At 38.8% G+C, this 19,203-nt stretch overlaps 1 protein-coding gene across 4 annotated transcripts; it reads left to right on the forward strand.

The window, feature by feature from the left end:
• Positions 1-428: 428 nt before the first annotated feature.
• On the forward strand, positions 429-19,129 carry sytl2a (synaptotagmin-like 2a). Of its 4 annotated transcripts, none has more exons than XM_058411114.1 (18): positions 429-651; positions 2,399-2,681; positions 4,223-4,374; positions 6,232-6,355; positions 7,745-7,799; positions 7,875-8,049; positions 10,883-10,954; positions 13,336-13,440; positions 13,576-13,629; positions 13,877-13,962; positions 15,018-15,134; positions 15,286-15,455; positions 16,096-16,198; positions 16,290-16,448; positions 16,663-16,759; positions 16,839-16,935; positions 17,045-17,250; positions 18,099-19,129. In XM_058411114.1, the coding sequence occupies exons 2-18, from the start codon at positions 2,581-2,583 to the stop codon at positions 18,233-18,235; spliced, it is 2,010 nt and encodes a 669-aa protein (XP_058267097.1). In that variant the 5' UTR covers positions 429-651; positions 2,399-2,580; the 3' UTR covers positions 18,236-19,129. The 4 variants fall into 4 exon arrangements, with proteins under 4 accessions (XP_058267097.1, XP_058267096.1, XP_058267098.1 ...); XM_058411113.1 differs by having other exon boundaries at positions 2,496-2,681; XM_058411115.1 differs by lacking the exon at positions 10,883-10,954 and having other exon boundaries at positions 2,496-2,681.
• Positions 19,130-19,203: the final 74 nt, after the last annotated feature.

Below are 19,203 nucleotides of genomic sequence, written 5' to 3' on the forward strand. Positions count from 1 at the left end.
CCACAAACTTTTGGCCATGTAGTGTAACAAAAGGAGTATTTGCAGTGACTCCAGCGATCTGTGCTTATTTATTATTTTTTATTTTTTATTTTTTTAAATATCACTTTAGTGAAACCTACATTTATCAAAGTTCTCATCATTATTCCATATGTTTGATCAGTCACTTAAGTTTAATTGGTTCTGGGTTTAAAAACATATAATGACTATTTGGACCAAATTTGTTCTGTCAGTGAAAAGTGCATGAATAAATAGCCAGAATATTATTGAACATGTTTGAAAAATGACCTTAAAGTTTGAATAGTCCACAATATAAATCTGTACTGAGAGGGTCAGTGAATGTTTTTTCTGGCTTCACACGGCCCTGCCCCCTTGGTTCTGATTGGCTGCTTAATTTTGTCTGATCTAAGATCAGATGTTTCTCTGTATCACTCAGCTCCTTTGCTCCATTCGGCCTAATGAGTAGAGTTGCAAAGCAGGTTTATTATAAGAAACTGTTTTTTTCCTTTATGACTAACGGATTACTGCACTTCTGCTCTATCAGAGGCTTGAAGAGGGCTCCATCATTACATATTTAAGCCTAGTACTATTATCCCTTTGCTTTTTCCTCTATTTTACAGAGTTTTCCAAATTGGAGGCAAGTGGGACCTCAAGGTAAACCTTCTCTCATTTACTCTGTTTACTACAAATACCTTATTAAATCAGCAAAGCAGTGGATTAGAGCTTATAGCTGCTTATACTGTTCATGGATAGTTGTAAAATATGCAGCGTGCTGTAACAAGAACAGATGCTCATGTTTTTGCAGGTATGGGCCGTATTCAGCCTAAGTGACTATCTTTTTGTTGTTGGTGATGAGTTTTGGAGACTTAACTGGTCTGGTTATGCTTCGAAACGTTCGAAACTAAACTTTTAATGGCAAAACAAGAAGAAGAAAAAAAGACAAAAACATCAACATCTCATTCCAGCTTAGCTGTATTCAGCACTTTAAAAATGACAACATTAACAATAAAAAAAAGCATTTTTATGATATGATCATCTCAACTAAATTTCCCCGAATAGCTTAGAGACGTCAACGGGTCATTAAAGATGGTCCTGAAATGTATTCCAGAATGTGTGTGAGAGACAGACCGAGAGATAGACAGACAGACAGACAGACAAGTTGCTTGAGATCTCCTGTCATAACACGTTCTTCTAAATGACCTGAATTCCTGCAGTTTGCTCTGTAGTTATGCTACTGCAATAAAATACTTATGGATATATTCACTATGTGCTTCCTGGGAATATGTGAATATAAATATATTTGACAAGCTTCATGACACTGAATATAAGAGTAGGGCATTTTAATAAAGTCGGTGAAGTGTGTAAAGGCTCTCCTCCACCTGAGGGTTGTCTTACACCCCGTAGTTAAACTATCATGGCGTATTGATCTTTCTCAGTTTCTCAGTATTATCAATGCAGTTTACACTTTATTCCTCAGACTGGAATTGTTGCTTTCATTTTAGTACAGCTCCATACTGTTAATCTGCATATGTGGAGCAAATTTAGCTAAATGATCCAATATACAGTGCAAAAATTTAATATAAATGCATTACAGCCACCAGCTTGTCTATGCGCAGGTATCTATAATTCAAATCAAGAAATGTGATTTAAACAACCATCTGTTTCAACAAAGTTAAAAAGGAAACACATATTTTCTATTATATTTTGCGAAACCCTGTGAAAGCCAGTTGTTGAGACTTGTGGAAGTGAGTCAGTCAAGATCTTATCATAGGAAACAGTAATCAGAGTTGGCACTTCCTTCTGAACAGGATTGCACTGCAGCTCATGCCCCTTTTAAACATTAAGGAAAAAAGCATGCAAAATTTTGCCCGATTGGCCGTGCTCACTCTCTAATCTAATTTGTCTTTTAATCGGGACTCTGAGCTCCAGACGCAAATCTGATTGTGAGCGGTTGTCTCGGAGGAGCTCAAATAAACATGATTCTTACGGATGGAATTTTGGCTCAGCCGCTGTGTACCGTCCAGCCATTTATACACTTTTCAGGCTGACCTTTAAAGTTTTGAATAGAGAAAACAAGAGAAGAGACTTGCAGCAATGGTTTACATTTTTCTTCTAAAGGTCAGCTGGTAATGCCACATCACATGCTCCATGTAAGATATTTTATGTTATGCTGTATTATGACTGATATGTAATAGCTTTTGTTAAATTCTGGAATACCAGGATCATTTGGTTCTTTTCGAAGCCCATTACTTACAATTTCATTCATGTGATACTGGCAATAGGAGGGAAATTTTCTAGTGGAAGGAAAGTCAATCATTTATTGATGGTGAACTGTTTGTCTGAGCTACGTGTTTTGTTTTGGAGCTGCTGAATTTCTCTTCTGATTTTCCACATTATCCAGACGGGTATAGACAATCCAGTGTCTTCCCACTCCTCATGGTTTAATTTTTAGTGATGCTGCATGTAAACTCAGACTGAAGATATCTGCTCATCAACAGTGTCTGAAAGGCTGATCCCAGAACAGTCTCGGCCTACCTGCAGAGTCTTCGGCTGTCTCTGTGATCGAAAATCTTTTCACTCATCATGATTGACTTGAGCTACCTGACTGAGGAGGAGCAGGAGATGATCCTGTCCGTTCTGAAGAGAGATGCTGAGCTGAAACATAAAGAAGAGCAGCGAGTCAAGTGAGTGGGACACCATAAAGGGCTCGGATGAATGTTTAGTCTTTAGATGGGCTGTTTTATAAGGAATTAGATACAATGCTTGGTAAATAATCATCATCAGGGTGGTGGGATGTGGGCTGATGCGCTTAACATATATTTTATTTGTTTATAGTTACATTAATCTTGTGGAACATTGATATTATTTAATGTCAATGCTTACCTTACAGCCGATAAAACTTTAAGTTCTCAAACATTATCTCAAAGTTAATAAGACGAAAATGCAGGATTTTTTTGTTAATCCCCAGCTCTGAAGACTTCTCTATGGCAGAACCTTGAAGAAGCTACTTTAACCAAGACTCTTACAAAGTCCCTGAGACCCAGACACTGGAGACTTCATAAATAAGCATAAATAAATATGTCCTTACTGAAAGCTCCACAATATCAGCGATTAGAATGAAGGTTTTTAATTCTCTGGATTCTTACACTTAAATTATGTAGATGGTCCACTATACAAGTCCCAGTGAATGAGCTGTTACTACAGAAATAATAATACATTAGAACAAGTGCATTAATTTTGACCTGTGATTTGAATTTCAGCCGGAAACTACGGTCACATCCATGCACCTCTGAAACCACTTAATTACTTCTGAAATTAGTTAATGAACTTCCAGGGCCTGGCTGCCTCCAGGAAAGTTTCACATCATTTCTATATTGAATCAAAACACTCAAGGATTGTTGTGTGTCAATTACAGATAATTGCACTTCCTAATTTTTTTTTATTCTGAAGCTTGCTGCTTGTCTCTAAGGCATTTAAGCAGCTTATTTAATCGCCAGACAAACTGTGGATTGAGAGTGTGTGAATTAAATATTCATCCAAGTCATTTGCCTTTGGTAATTGCTTTATCGTAGTCAGGGGCCAAAGTCGATTTTTATTGACATGATCACTCAGTTGCTGTAGAAGTTTTCATATTCAGTGCAGAATGAAAGAAGAATGTCTGGAATGTCTCCACCGTAAATCTGCCTCTTTAAGTTAGAGGTTAATCTCCAGGAGTCGCATACTTCAGGTCTAAATCATATATATTTGATCCTTAAGGTGTACATTGTTTTGAGGAAGAAAGCACCATGCCTGCAATAGCCAGCAATCAGTACGTTAAGTGGACGATTATAGAGTATTATAAAGCAGCACACTGAAGAGCTGGAAAAACAACACCATGAAAGTTAAAAAATCTCTGATTTGCCTTAATTCAGTTAAGACGCATTCAATTCCAGTTATACACATCATGAAGATGATGTACCAATAATGGACAACGATGTTCTGACAGTGTTAGTGCTTTGTAATTGGAACAAATTGTGGTCTTGTGATTATCCTGATACGTATTTAATTTCCAGTAACAACCCCTAACCAGCTGTAATGCATGGTTGAGTAACCCGAGCCTCATGCTGTTTAAATATGAATACTGCAGCTGTTCCACTGAAAAGGGCCAGAAACAACAACAATAATAAAGTTCTGTTGAAACATGTCTGTCTCAGTTCTAACATGTCTCTCTCCTTCCTCCATGCAGAAATCTGCAGAAAACAGAGCGGGATAAACAGAAACTGAAGTACCTGACAGGAGAATGGTTTTATGAGACCAAGTCAAACAGACACAGAGACAAGATACACGGCTCTGACATCGTTAGAGCTTCCATGTCGCGCAGGAAACCTGTGACTATAAGTGAGTGTGCCAGCAGACACACTGTCTCAACCCATACATTAGATTGCAGCTTTTAATTCTCTTAGTGTTAGTGAATTAGCTCTGGGAACTGATCACATGCCTCTGCCTCACAGCAGTAGAAATACACTGTTAAACAAAGCATTGCAACTATTTACACCAGTATTTGACATCCCAGAGCATAGGGGTGTTCTAGGGCTGTAACACAATTCCACTATCTGTAGATTATGGTGAATAAAATAACAAATCTGAAAACACAGGGACAATTGAGACACAGTGGAAAAGGTAGGTATAGGTATAGCGAATGGAATTCTTCCCTCTGATTGGACGAGACATCTGTCACTCAGGATATAGAAGTAGGAAATTGTTTATCTAACTTTATTTCTTGTACATGTGTGGAGTTCTGTCTTCACTTTAAACCATTTCTTTCCATAGTGCAACTTTAAATCTTTTAAAGAAAATAACAAACATATATTTATATTTATAAGAAAATTTAATTCATTCAGTGCTACTGTGAGGAAGGACTTTATCATATGGCGTGATTTTGGATATACTGATAGTGTATCATGGAATAAAGATTAGTTTGCGATCTCTAAAAACACACCTGAAGAACGCAAGAATGTTCGGAAGATTAAACTGTTCCAGATTAAAGGATGTAAGGAGCGCTATAAGAGCAGAGCTGTGTTCATACACACACCAATCCACTTTCTACTGCTGGACTTCCTGTAGATCCTGAGTGACCCATGTCTCGTCCAATCAGAGGGAAGAATTCCATTCGCAAACTATACCTACCTTTTCCTCTTTGTCCGAATCGTCCTCGGATTTGTTCTTTTGTTTTGCACTTCTCAGCCACCGTAGTATAGGTAACCGTTAAAGTTATCTCTTTCACATCATATGTTTTTTTGCCCGCATGAAAGTAAAAACCTCCAGTCTTTCTTGTGTCCGCCAAGATTCTGTTCCCAGCTAAAAAAAAATAAAAGAACAATAACAACACAACAAAACATACAGTGTGTCTCCTCCCCCATGTTCCTAGGATAGGAGGGGTGGTGTGTGTCACGTCAAAGTTTATCAGATCTATTAAAGAATCTAAAAAAGTCACACTTTTTTCCCAGTTATTGTTGTAGAATGTCCAGGAAACAAGTTAATTCCTGTTCCCTTGTCAGCCATCTTTTTTCTGTCTTTTTAAAAAACGATGGAGCCCTGTCATGAAGACTGTTACAAAGCTCTTACACTGGAGACTCCTTTAATTAAGTGTGAAATGCCTGAGAGTGTATAGAGTGTTGCATATCCTGCTATCAGTTCCCTGTGAATTAGTTGCTACTAAATAAGTGTAATATACACCGATCAGCCATAACACTGTGAGCAGTGGCTGGACCACTAGATGATGGCTAGACCACTGGATCTCTTGTGGTGTGTTCCCGGTCTGCAGTGGTCAGTATCTATCAAAAGTATCCTTTAAGTCCTGTAAGTGGCAAGGTTGCAGCTTCAGGGATCTAGTGGTGTCCATGCCTCAACAGGTCAGGGCTGTTTTGGCAGCAAAAGGGCGACCAAGACAATATTAGGCAGGTGGTCATAATGTTATGCCTGAGTGGTGATATGATTTTGTTTTGCTGTCAAAATTGCCTGAAATGTCACATTCATCAACTCCATCTTAACAATCAGATTTGAGAGTTCAAAGTTGCTGTGATATAATAGTCAAAGTTAAACATTGTAAGAAATGTGGACCAGGGTCAGTCTATGTAATTAAGTGATTTAATGAGCCATGATACTGCTCAGTTTGTTTTGAATATTAGACTTCCCTTGAAGGGCATACTGTATATGTGTGTATCTGTCTTACTTTGTTTTACACCTGTCTTTCAGTGGAGCTCACACAGATCTGGCCGAGAAAGTCTAGCTATTTAAAAAGCGAAAGCAAGGACATCTATATCCCACCTGAACTGTCTGGATTAATAGGAGAATCGTCATCATCTGCACATGATAACAGGTGACCCTTTATTTATAGACATGTAATTTGTCAGAGATAAATCCTTCCAGAAGGTCGGTTTCTCCCGTATCATTAAGTTATTAAATCGAAGCAGTATGACTCACGGAAAGTCCTCTTTCTTTGATTAGAGTCCCACTCAGCATCTCACACAGACCCCCACATCCGGCCATTAGGGAAGCATTAGCTTGAAAACTCGGTACATTAAGCACAAATGTAGCAGTATCTCATTTGTCCTGTTAATGATCAAGAATATTACTGTCAAGTTTTTTTTTCCTCCTTAAATAACATTGAAACAACCCATGACTGACACAAAAAGCTTTTCCCATGGGTCATGCCTAGCATGTGACATAGAAAGAATTTAATCTCTTTCCATGTTTAGAATTGTGTACGAGGAATGAAAATGGGAATAGCTGTGTGTGTGTGTGTGAGAGACAGAGACAGAGAGAGACAGAGAGATCTCAACACTTCAACATTTTCAGAAACAGACTGTTACACTAACATCAATTGAAAATAAAATTATTTATTAGGATTAATAAATAGGATTTATTATCCAAGCTGTACACTACAAACCATCTGTGACAAATACACTAGAGCCATAACTGCTACAGCTAACTAATATGGCAACAATAGTCACATTAACTTACTTATTATAGCTATATTTTTTTACCTTTATTTTCCATCTCAATAGCTTAAAACTGTGCAATCAAATGCTAGCTTGATTCTAACTGTAAATGTAAGGGAGAAAATGCTCTTTACACCGATCAGGCATAACATTATGACCACCTGCCTAATATTGTGTTGGTCCCCCTTTTGCTGCCAAAACAGCCCTGACCCGTCCTGCACTGTGTATTCTGACACCTTTCTATCAGAACCAGCATTTACTTCTTCAGCAATTTCAGCAACAGTAGCTCGTCTGTTGGATCGGATCACACGGGCCAGCCTTCGCTCCCCACGTGCATCAATGGGCCTTGACCGTCCATGACCCTGTCACCGGTTCACCACTGTTCCTTCCTTGGACCACTTTTGATAGATACTGACCACTGCAGACCGGGAACACCCCACAAGAGCTGCAGTTTTGGAGATGCTCTGATCCAGTGGTCTAGCCATCACAATTTGGTCCTTCATCAAACTCGCTCAAATCCTTACGCTTGTCCATTTTTTCCTGCTTCTAACATCAACTTTGAGGACAAAATGTTCACTTGCTGCTTAATATATCCCACCCACTAACAGGTGCCATGATGAGGAGATCATCTGTTTTATTCACCTCACTGGTCATAATGTTATGCCTGATCGGTGCGTAACATGATGTTTCAATTACTTTATTCCAATGCCCTGCAGTCATAAGGGGTTCTATCGACTGGTGACAATAATCATGGCTTCCTTTAACAGGGACGATCACTACCAAGTTGCAGAATACAAATCTTCCGCACACCCTCAAACAAAGGTACGTAAATCAAATTTAGTTTTCTTTCTTTTCTTTTAATGCTGCAAAATTATTAATATTATAATTTTTTTCTAGCCTAGACAGAATCCTTTCAACAGCAGGCCCTTCGGGTTACAATCTCCTGTAAAGACGGAGGGACATTTGCAAACTGGTGTCCAGCAGATACCAGAGAATTTGCACCAGGTTCCTGCAGATCAGCAGCCAGCGGAGGAGTCTAAACTGAACTGCGCACCAAAGATCCTTGTTGAGGGTGAGAATCTTACTCATTGTTTATAAGCTGCTGCAGTTAATGGTATGATTCAGACTCAAGCTTATCTGACCGAATGATGACCCAAACTCAAAATATTCAAAATATTGCCGTTAACTTGCAAGCTGTTGTATGCTCTGTTAGGTTGTGCTGTCAATACATAATTAATGTGTTGTGTTTTTGCTGGAGCGGCTGACGAGAAGATCATACAGTCAGAGTGTTTTCCTTGCACACACACACGCACACAGTAAGTTTGATTGACTGATCTCCACTGAATGCTACGTGTGAACACCGTCTGGGTTTTTTTGGTTTTGGGAATGTCTCTTCAACTCAAGCATGCACTTTATGCTTTCCATGACTCATATCTGTTCTGTGCAACATTAGTCTTCCTGTCTCCATGGGCCATATTCAGAGTTGGCAGCTTAAGCCCTAAGGTTACTTCAATATTTATGCAAGGAAGGTTGTTTGTATCAGAAATGTGTTGTGCATGTACTTTCTGAGCTCTCTAGTGTAATTATGCAAATCACCCGTGCGTAGGCCATGCCTCGAGGGTTGCCGATATTTTTCAAGAACAGTAAGCTTAAGTTTATGTTTAAAATCACATGTGACAAGAAACTCCACCCCATATGCAACTTTCGTGCAACTTCTGAATGGTCTGGAGGCACGTCTTAGGTTTTAGATAGTGATGCTATCATATCCTTTCCATATGCATTTTATTCAACTGTGAATATGGCCCACAATTCTTCTCAAGAGAGAGCATGCAAACATAAAATATTATTTTAGTCATATATTTGACAGATGTATTTCACCGTTTGGCCTCAAGTGCAAAGAAAAGAGCAAATCTATATATTTCTGGACAGCTGTAATTTAAGTTCAGGATGAAATAAGCAGTTTATAATAATAATAATAATAATAATAATAATAATAATAATAATGGGTAGGATGCTGATGCTGAGAAAATGTATCAGTAGAAGCATATAAATAAATCTGGTCAAAAGAGAAAGCAGCCAGATACTGAGGGGATTATATTATATAAGCAATATAGACATGCATTAGGATTCTAAGCTGCCATGTATGACCGGAATATACAGTACACACACAGTGGTGGAATGTTTATCTCCTAAGATCAGGTATAGAGCTGTTCTTTTCCGAGGAAGTTTGTATGCAACCTTGCGAAATGCAAGTCAGGGCTTCAGTGTAAAATCTGACTGTAATCTTTGAACATGTAGGCTTTTATACAATGATCAGGCATAACATTATGAGCAGCAAGAGGTGACGTGAATAAGACCGATTATCTCCTCATCATGGCACCTGTTAGTGGGTGGGATATATTATGCAGCAAGTGAACATTTTGTCCTCAAAGTTGATGTGTTAGAAGCAGGAAAAATGGACAAGTGTAAGGATGTGAGCGAGTTTGATGAAGGGCCAAATTGTGATGGCTAGACCACTGGATCAGAGCATCTCCAAAACTGCAGCTCTTGTGGGGTGTTCCCGGTCTGCAGTGGTCAGTATCTATCAAAAGTGGTCCAAGGAAGGAACAGTGGTGATGCGGCGACAGGGTCATGGGTGGACCGCGGAGCAATCCTGGTCTGATGGATCACATTTCTTTTTACATCACATGGATGGCCGGGTGTGTGTGCGTCACTTACCTGGGGAACATGTGGCACCACGATGCACTATGGGAAGAAGGAGTCCATGGCTTGAGGGGTCAGGGCTGTTTTGGCAGCAAAAGGGGGACCAAGACAATATTAGGCAGGTGGTCATCATTTTATGGCTGGTTGGTGTTTATAGGTAACTGATTTGTGAAAACTTTAAGCATAAATGGATCAACATAATTTTAATTTAACCATGGCATTCAATATGCATAAAAATATGCATATGTGTGTATTTACTATATTTCCTGCCTATATATATCTGCCTTTACATGCACATGGATGTAATATGGAGTTGACCACACTTTGCAGCTATAACAGCTTCAACTCTTTTGGGAAGGCTTTCCCCAAGGTTTAGGAGTGTGTTTATGTTGTTTTGAATCAGTCCCTCAATAATAATCTTCTTTCTATACCTTATCCTGCCTTATTATTCCCATGTTGTTCTAACATTTATAACCAAATGCGAGCCCAGTATGTCCAACATTAAAACGTTTCAGCTATATTCCTTCTAAGGCTGTTTTGAACACTAACAGTGACTCATAAACAGGAAATGACTGATTAGGTGGAAATTCAGAGGAGTAAGGACGGCAACTCCAGCTGCAACTTTGCTGATACTCCCTTTCTCATCAGCAATCTCAGTCAGTCCGCTCTTCTCCTCTGATTTAAATGCTTCTTTCTGGGGTGTTCAGATAGCAAGTTGGTGCTTTTTTTTATTATCATGGATGCCAGAGAAACTGGTAGACTAGAGGTGCAGGATAGGCAAGACCCTGAAAGGGGAGACTAGTGAAGTTGAGACTACAAACATGAGCAGTGTGGGCTGTACCACTAAGGAAATGGAAATAAACACAAACCCTGTAACACACATACATGTATATTCCTGTTCATGCATGTATGTATACAGTATGTATTAATGGTGGTTGGTGTATTGGCCATGCAGGGAATGTGATTTCATACTGTCTGAATTGAAATAAATGTCGGGTTGGCATGAAATATTTAACAAGTCATGTATGACTTATTTTGTCTATATTTATAGTATATCTCAGTACAAAAGTGAAGACATTAAAATGGAGGATCTTGCTTTTTAGCACACTTAAGGTTACAGTGGACATTGAGAAATGTGGGCCTGTATTAGTGCTCGAAAGTGTGATATTTTTCACGGTCTGATCTGATTGTTTATTCTGCAGATCACAATAAGGACCTTGCTGAGCCTCGTTCCTCTCAGGTGTCTGAGCCCTCTGACTCTCTTGTACAACAAGGTAAGGTCAATCAACCGAGCACAGAGGGCCAATCTCATACATTAAGAGAGGAGGATGAAAGCTCCATCAATAAGGTACTTGGGTGGGTTGGAATGGTGTCCAGATACAGTGGCAAAAGAAATAAAAGCCCTGGTTTTCAAGAGGAGAAGGACAGAGAAGGTCCAGAGGGTCATGGTACCCCAGACACAGAAAACGCACCTCGCATTCAGCCAGAAATAAAAACAGAAACCTCAACATTGCTTAGGATGGGTTTGTCTGGATTGTTTCTAAGAAAAAACACAAGAGTTGAGACTTCTGAAAATGTGCTGGATGAAGTTGAAGCAGATGATGTACGTCGACTCCATGGCAAACAAGGAAACATAAATTTAAGAGGTTCTGCACCAAATGCTGCTTCTGGACTGAACTTTACTACAATAGAATTTGAAGAAAATTCTATAATAGAATTTAGATACTTTATATAATTTAGAACTTATATAATAGAGAGAGTGTCTATACCAGGGAGAAGTGTCACAAAACCGACTTGCCAGCCTGGTGTCTTTTTGGGAGAGCGGGAGCAAAGGGACGAAGGTATTGAGGTTCAAAAAAAGTGAGACCAATGACAACAAATTGTCAGACCAAAAAATACCAAAGGTAACGTTTAACTTAAGCCCATCAAAAGCAGACAAAATTGAATATACAGATATTTGCGAGTCATGTAAAAGTTTTTCTGAATCTCATAATGGAACTAGACATGATGACAACATTTCTGTTCTACCGTCTGTTGGGGAGAAAATGTCATCTTTTGACACTGTTCAGCTTCCAACTAAACAAATGGTTGATATTTCTGTATACAAACGAAAGGAAATTTATTCTCCTGTTCTGTCGGTCCAAAAGGCTATTACTGAGCAGGATGATCAGTGATCCCAAGAGATGTTGGGAGAGAGAAAAAAGTATTCCTAAGATCATTATCAGCACTCCTGATTGTATGCCAAAAAGTTATTCTCAACAAGGTCTCAACATTTCCACCAGACGAAATGGAGGGGAAATTCCTGAGACAAGTAGCTTCTCTTATACAGAGAGCTTAGTGAGATAAAGACTTCATCATCGAAAGGAAAACTCAACCCAATTTCCAGAAGAGTCTCTGTTAATAGTCCTCTAGATGACACTGATAGGACACCTTACAACAAATCTTTATTTAAGACACGCATGTTAGGTTCAGGTGAAAGCATTAAGATTACTCCAGTATCGTACCCCATCAGAAATTTCACCTCAGTCTCTCAGGATCACATTGACCAGTCAACCGGTGACACAGTGATAATCCTAGAGCAGTCCAGAACACTCAGCTCAAGACACATGACTAAAGTCAAGGAGTCTAGAATGGCTGGGTGCCCACTGAGAGTCTTTCCTATAGATATCAGTCCAACCAAAAAGACACCGTTGAGAGGTATGGAACACACACCCACAGGACAGCACACCAGTTACACAAGCGCAAAAGAGTCAAGTCCTGGGAATGATGACATATTGCTGGCAGAGAGGCCAGAAGAGCATCTCTTGTCTTTTGCAGGAAATACATCTGAGAGAATCATATGCTACCAACCTACATCTCCACATTCTCCACCATGTTTTGGAAGGTCACAGGCACCAGGAACTGTCTGCACAGGCAACATCAATAGTACACAGACCAGTCAAGCCCATTCCTTACCTGTTTCACAAAGCCAAACCTCTGACCAGCTGATAACATCACCTGAGACCACCAATAAACGACCAGTGGTGCTCACAGAACAAATGCAGCTGGATGACTTGCAGTGCAGAACTTCTCCCAGGTCTTCCATACATCTGAGCTGTCAGCATCACCCAAACATAGCGTCCACACACGTATCTGGGTTCAAACACCAACCAGACCAGCAAGAGAGGGCCGGAGTACGGGTGTACGAGAGTTCTGAGCGCATGTCAGTCTCTCTTCAATCCCAGCCTCAGTCAGAGATCACCTTCTCCAGCAGCACATCAACTGGATCCTGGCCTTTATTTCAGAGGAGTTCAGCCTGTGAGCGCTAACTTACTTGGTCCACTCAGGGTTCAGTAAAATCATTTTGATTTATTTGTTTTATTTATTTTTTGACAAAAATGTCATCATCTATTTTATATACGTTATGTACTTTTCTATTATTTTAAAACATCATTTCTACATTTCATGTGTTTAACTGTTACAAAGTCACAATTTCTTTAAGACAGTTTGAAGAAATGAAACATTAATGATATAGCAGTATATTTCATACCATCATGTAATATTTGCGATAATGACAATACCAGTATGGTAAATAACCAGTTATCTGTGTTAGGAAGTAACTTTTGTATATTTGTAAATATTTATAAATCTTATAGTTTGACATTATATCTTGTAGGTGGCAGTGAGGCTCCAGGCCCGATAAGTACAGCACAGAAACAAGCCAGTGTCCGACCTCTTTCAATTTCCAAGAGTTTAGAGGACCTGGCAACCCTGCCGTCAAGTGAGTACCCTAAAATGTTTTAATCGGCTCCATTAGTTCATGTCAGGTTTTATGCTGAATATACCAGCTGGAAATAGGCAAAGGTGTACATCTGTGTTTACTGACTTTCTGTCTATTCCACTTAACTCCAAAAAGATGAAAGATGGAAAAATGACCCAAGGAGTGGTATCATACAGACGGTGGAGGAAGGTAAATATTTAGCTAAGCTTTTATTATTCTTCAGAGGCTTTGACACTTGAAACATATATCCCTTTCCCTTGGTAATAAACGTTAGCAGGAAGACAGACTACTACTGATAAATTATCTTTCATCTATGTTTTTTTTCATTCCATTAAAGAAGGGCATTTCCATATGTAAATATCATATATATACATTATAATAATTAGCATGATGATAGAATTTCCCTCTTCTCTTTATTATATCTGCTGTTCTGCAGCTCCTCATTCACTCAGCATTGCGGTCCTGGATCCAGAGCAGATGAAGAGGCTGAGTGTTTCAGTACCTGCTTTTATTCACGAGCAGGTAATCAAGTTATCTGATCTAGCATCCGTTTCAGTGAATACGTAGTGAAATTGCTGCATGCTTTAAATCAATGGGGCTCATCTCTTTTGAGTTATAAATAATTAGAGAGATATTCAATGACTAATTATCATGTTTAATCAGATTTTGCCGCGATATTAAATAAATTCAGATTGGATAATTTTGCATTCAGACATTTGTTTACTGATGATATACTGCATGTAGCCATGTATCTAACACTATTCCCTCCCTTCTTTTCAAAATTGAAAGGAATGTGGTATTAGCAAGGTTATGCCATTTTAAACAAATTTAACATGAAGCAGTGATGGTTTTATTTGAAAGAGCAACATACACTATATGGCCAAACGTTTTCGGACACCAGTGCACAAAGCAAGGTCCATAAAGACATGGATGAGTGAGTTTGGTGTGGAGGAACTTGACTGTCCTGCACAGAGTCCTGACCTCACAAATGCACTTCTAGAGGAATGGTCAACAATTCCCATAAACACACTCCTAAACCTTGTGGAAAGCCTTCCCAGAAGAGATGAAGCTGTTATAGCTGCAAAGGGTGGGACAACTCCATATTACATTCATGTGCAGGTAAAGGCAGACGTCCCAATTTTGACCTGGCTTGCAGTCTCCGCTCTAATTCATCCCAAAGGTGTTCTATGGGGTTGAGGTCAGGACTCTGTGCAGGCCAGTCAAGTTCCTCCACAGCAAACTCACTCATCCATGTCTTTATGGACCTTGCTTTGTGCACTGGTGTGCAGTCATGTTGGAACAGGAAGGGGTCATCCCCAAACTGTTCCCACAAAGTTGTGAGCATGAAATTGTCCAAAATGTTTTGGTATGAAGCTGAAGCATTAAGAGATCCTTTCACTGGAACTAAGGGGCCGAACCCAACCCCTGAAAAACAACACCTGAATTCAATGATTTGGAAAGGTGTCATAAAATTTTTGGCAATATAGTGTAAATAGAAATATATTGCACAAACCTAGCATGTGAATGCAATTATGTTTATCTTGTACATTTAGTTTTGTCCTCTTTGTGTCCATTAGGATAACGGCAGAGAAAGTGACTGTCTCTCAGTAAACAGTTTCTATTCTGAAAGACAGAGGAAAAGCAGCACAAATACTAACGCAAGTGCCTCCTCTGGCCTCGCCTCCATGTCTTCTGTAAGTGTCTCACATTTTAACCCGTGTAGCAAACTGTTTTGATTGAAAAATAAAAACATAGATAAATGTTTCATTAGAGTTATATTCTGTGATAGTATACAACATTGCTGTTTTAGTGAATAACGTTGAGTGGCTTGTGTTGATGTAAAAGGTCAGTGGCAGTGTCACGAACATTTACGGCACAGACTTTGGAAATGTGGAGGTTAAGGGAACCATCCAGTTTGCCATTGACTATGTGAATAAACTGGGAGAGTTCCACATATTTATAGTCCAGTGCAGAGATTTGGCAGTGGCAGAGCCTAAGAGGAACCGGTCTGACCCGTAAGTGGATCAATGTGCTTCTTTTCCTAATCACAGCCCGACACAGAGACATTGTTTTTTTTTGCTTAATAATCTTAGATTTGTTTTATTGTCATGTTATAGTAAGAAATAATAATTTTTTTTTAAATAATTTTGATTTAAATAATAAATTATTAATAAATAATTTAATTTAGATAGATAGATAGATAGATAGATAGATAGATAGATAGATAGATAGATAGATAGATAGATAGACTGACTGACTGACTGACTGACTGACTGATTGATTGGCAGACAGACAGAGACAGACTGATTGATTGATTGACTGACTGACTGACTGACAGACAGAGATAGATAGATCTATAGATAGATAGATAGACAGACAGACGGATACATAGACAGACTGATTGATTGATTGATTGATTGATTGATTGATTGATTGATTGATTGATTGATTGATTGGCAGACAGACTGATTGACAGACAGACAGATAGTTAGACAGATAAACAGACAGACAGATAGATGGATAGATAGATAGATAGACAGACAAACAGATAGATAGATTGATATAGATATTGATTCAATATCAAATTTTCCGACTGCTTATTAGTGTCTTCTATCTGCAGTAATACATTGCGATGTTTTCTTTTCCATGGTTTAGGTATGTTAAATGTTACCTTTTACCTGACAAAGCAAAGCTGGGGAAGAGGAAGACCTCTGTGAAAAAGAAGACTCTTAATCCTACTTATAACGAAATCCTACGGGTATGATGAACTGTGTTGAAAATTGCAGGGTCATTTTTGCTATCTTTGTACACTTTAAAACTGAAACCAATATGTCCTCCATTCCAAACAGTATAAGATACCACTTGAGAGCTTAAAGGTCCACACATTAAACATCTCTGTGTGGCATAATGACATATTTGGGAGGAACAGTTTTCTTGGAGAGGTCAATATGGATTTGTCCGAGTGGGACAATAATTCACACATGATAGACCGCATCCTCAAAGGAAGGGTAAGGCTTTCTAGAACATTAAAACATTGAATTTAAAATGCTGGCTTTCTACACATGGTTTACAATACCTTGCATTAAATTCCTCATCTGTTTATGCTGATATTGTTAGATAACGCTTGTATGCAGAGATGGTTTATTAAAGAACAGCTTACAAATAAAGAAGAAATAATAAAATTAATGAAATAACTACTTTGCTTATTTTATTCTGTCTTAGACTGTTACTCCATACAGTCCAAAGCATGCTAGCCTCAACATGGATATGTGTGGAGATATGAGAATATCTTTGCGTTTCCTTCTGCAGACATCTCAAAGTAAGTTTTCAGACTTTATTGGTTGTGCAAACAAATGCACTGTGAAATTAATCATTTTCTGCTTTCTGTGATCGTGTAGGTAACAAGACCCCACAGACTGGTGAGATTCAGGTCTGGGTAAAGGAATGTACGAATCTAATATCCATAAGAAGGCCTATCGATCCGTTTGTAAAATGGTATGTGTATATACGCTATAGCCAAGCTGTGTGTTTATTTATGTTTTAATGGGGATATGGCGTCACCTTTGTACTGGTTTGTTCATGTACTGTATATTGTGTCTTTCAGCTCAATACTTCCAGACAGCCATCAGAAAAAAAGACAGAAAACCCGGGTTGTGAAGAGGACGACAAACCCCGTGTTCAACCACACCATGGTCTATGAAGGCCTCAGACCAGAGGACCTGAGAGACACTTGTGTTGAACTCACAGTGTGGAGCCATGATCGGCTCAGTAATCACTTCCTGGGAGGCACAAGGCTTAACCTTGGAACAGGTGGGAGGCACAACTCGCCATTTATTCACAGCTAAAGTGCACTCTTAAATAAAATACAAGGGTGCATTCAACTAAGAGGTGTAATGTTACAACCACAAGTTTTTTTTTTACAGTAACACCACATCCCATATGTGCCAATGTAAATAATGTCATTAAAGAATGGCCATTATGTTTAATATTGTGGATTGTCCACAAGACAACCCAGGTCCTGTTACTATGTACATCAGCGATTTTCAACCACTGTGCCGAGACACATGAGTGTGCCGTGAGAGATCGTCAGGTGTACCATGGGAAATGATCCAATTACAATTAATTAAAAGGAAATTAAACCGGATCCTGGACGGAATTCTGACCCAGTATGAGTGGTGGTCAAAAGAAAGTAAAACTGGGGGCAGTACAGTGAAAATTATTTTTCAGTAGGATTTACTTTTATTATCTGACTAACAACTTTATTATGCTTGGTGTGTATCCAATAGTGCAATGGTCCCAAGCAAGCTTAAAAACAGGCAACTTTAATGAAAAGAATTTTGGTTGGTGGTGTGCCTTTTTTTAATGTAAAAAAATGCCTCAAAAAAGGTCTTTTAACAGCCTCTTGTTTTTCCTCCTTCCTGATGTTAAAGTTCATCAGAAGTAAAAACCTACATCCCTGTGTATGTTAATTAAAATGAGCACATTAATATTAAGCTTAATATAAACTGTGCTATGACAGAACATCTACATCATAATCAACATCATAATCAACACCTGAATAATCAGACTCGGGCATCGTCTAGCTCTCTAGTATAATTCAATTGTAAGTATATTGTGGAGGCTTGTAATAGAATTTTATCATTTCTGTCTGTATCCAGGCAAAAGTCACGGCACCGAGGTAAAGTGGATGGATTCGAACTCTGCCGAATCTGCGTTGTGGAGAAGAATGATTGAATCAACGAATCAATGGGTAGAAGAGACCGTGCCTTTGAGGATGCTCATCATGGCAAGATAGTAACGATCCAACTGTTTGGCTCAACAAAAGATGTGTGAAAAATTTTATAGAAATTGGAGGATGTGTTAAATATATACACACCTTCATTTGAGTTCATGTCAAGGGAACATGGAGTATGGAAAATACTCTGTTTTACCTCTTGTCGTGTCCACTGTTTCTATGATTTAGAAACAGTGTTTCTAAATCATAGTCTCACATATGTGCTTTGTAATTTTAAAAGTAATTTTCTCAGCAAACCAATTTCAACATCATACACTATATTGGCAAAAGTTTTGGGACACCCCTCCAAATCATTCGATTCAGGGGTTGGATGTGGCCCTGTAGTTCCAGTGAAAGGAACTCTTTTAAAGCTCTAATTCATCCCAAAGGTGTTCTATGGGGTTGAGGTCAGGACTCTGTGCAGGCCAGTCCAGTTCCTCCACACCAAACTCCCTCATCCATGTCTTTATGGACCTTGGTTTGTGCACTGGTGTACAGTCATGTTGGAACAGGAAGGGGTCATCCCCAAACTGTTCCCACAAAGTTGTGAGCATGGAATTGTCCAAAATTAAGCATTAAGGGTTCCTTTCACTGGAACTAAAGGGCTGAGCTCAACCCCTGAAAAACAACACCTGAATTCATTTGGAGGGGTGTCCCAAAACTTTTGACAATATACAATCAAAAAAATAAATAAAATATGTAGCACAGAGGGATTAAAATACTGTATGTACATGTATTACAGAGATAGTCCTCAGTTGGCAAAGAAGCTGTTTCTGCATTTCATATTGGAAGCTGAATTAGAGCACTATATTTATAATAGCTCTGCTGATGATGTACAGATGATCGTTTTATTAGAGCAGTTTGAATAAACGTTTCTGTTATTTGATGATTTTATTAAATACTTATAAGGGCAAATGGTTTGCATATTGTTTTATATTATTTAGAGAACCATCTGACATAACATAATAATTACACAAATTACATCAATG

This window comes from Hemibagrus wyckioides, linkage group LG16, assembly GCF_019097595.1.
Source record: "Hemibagrus wyckioides isolate EC202008001 linkage group LG16, SWU_Hwy_1.0, whole genome shotgun sequence".
Classification (NCBI taxonomy): domain Eukaryota; kingdom Metazoa; phylum Chordata; class Actinopteri; order Siluriformes; family Bagridae; genus Hemibagrus; species Hemibagrus wyckioides.

Excerpts from the sequence above, each read along its gene's own strand:
- sytl2a (XM_058411112.1), top strand. The coding sequence starts at position 12,140 with ATGTTAGGTTCAGGTGAAAGCATTAAGATTACTCCAGTATCGTACCCC. Across the intron at positions 13,963-15,017 it reads CTGCTTTTATTCACGAGCAG|GATAACGGCAGAGAAAGTGA; the intron begins GTAATCAAGTTA and ends TGTGTCCATTAG. Across the intron at positions 15,135-15,285 it reads GCCTCGCCTCCATGTCTTCT|GTCAGTGGCAGTGTCACGAA; the intron begins GTAAGTGTCTCA and ends TTGATGTAAAAG.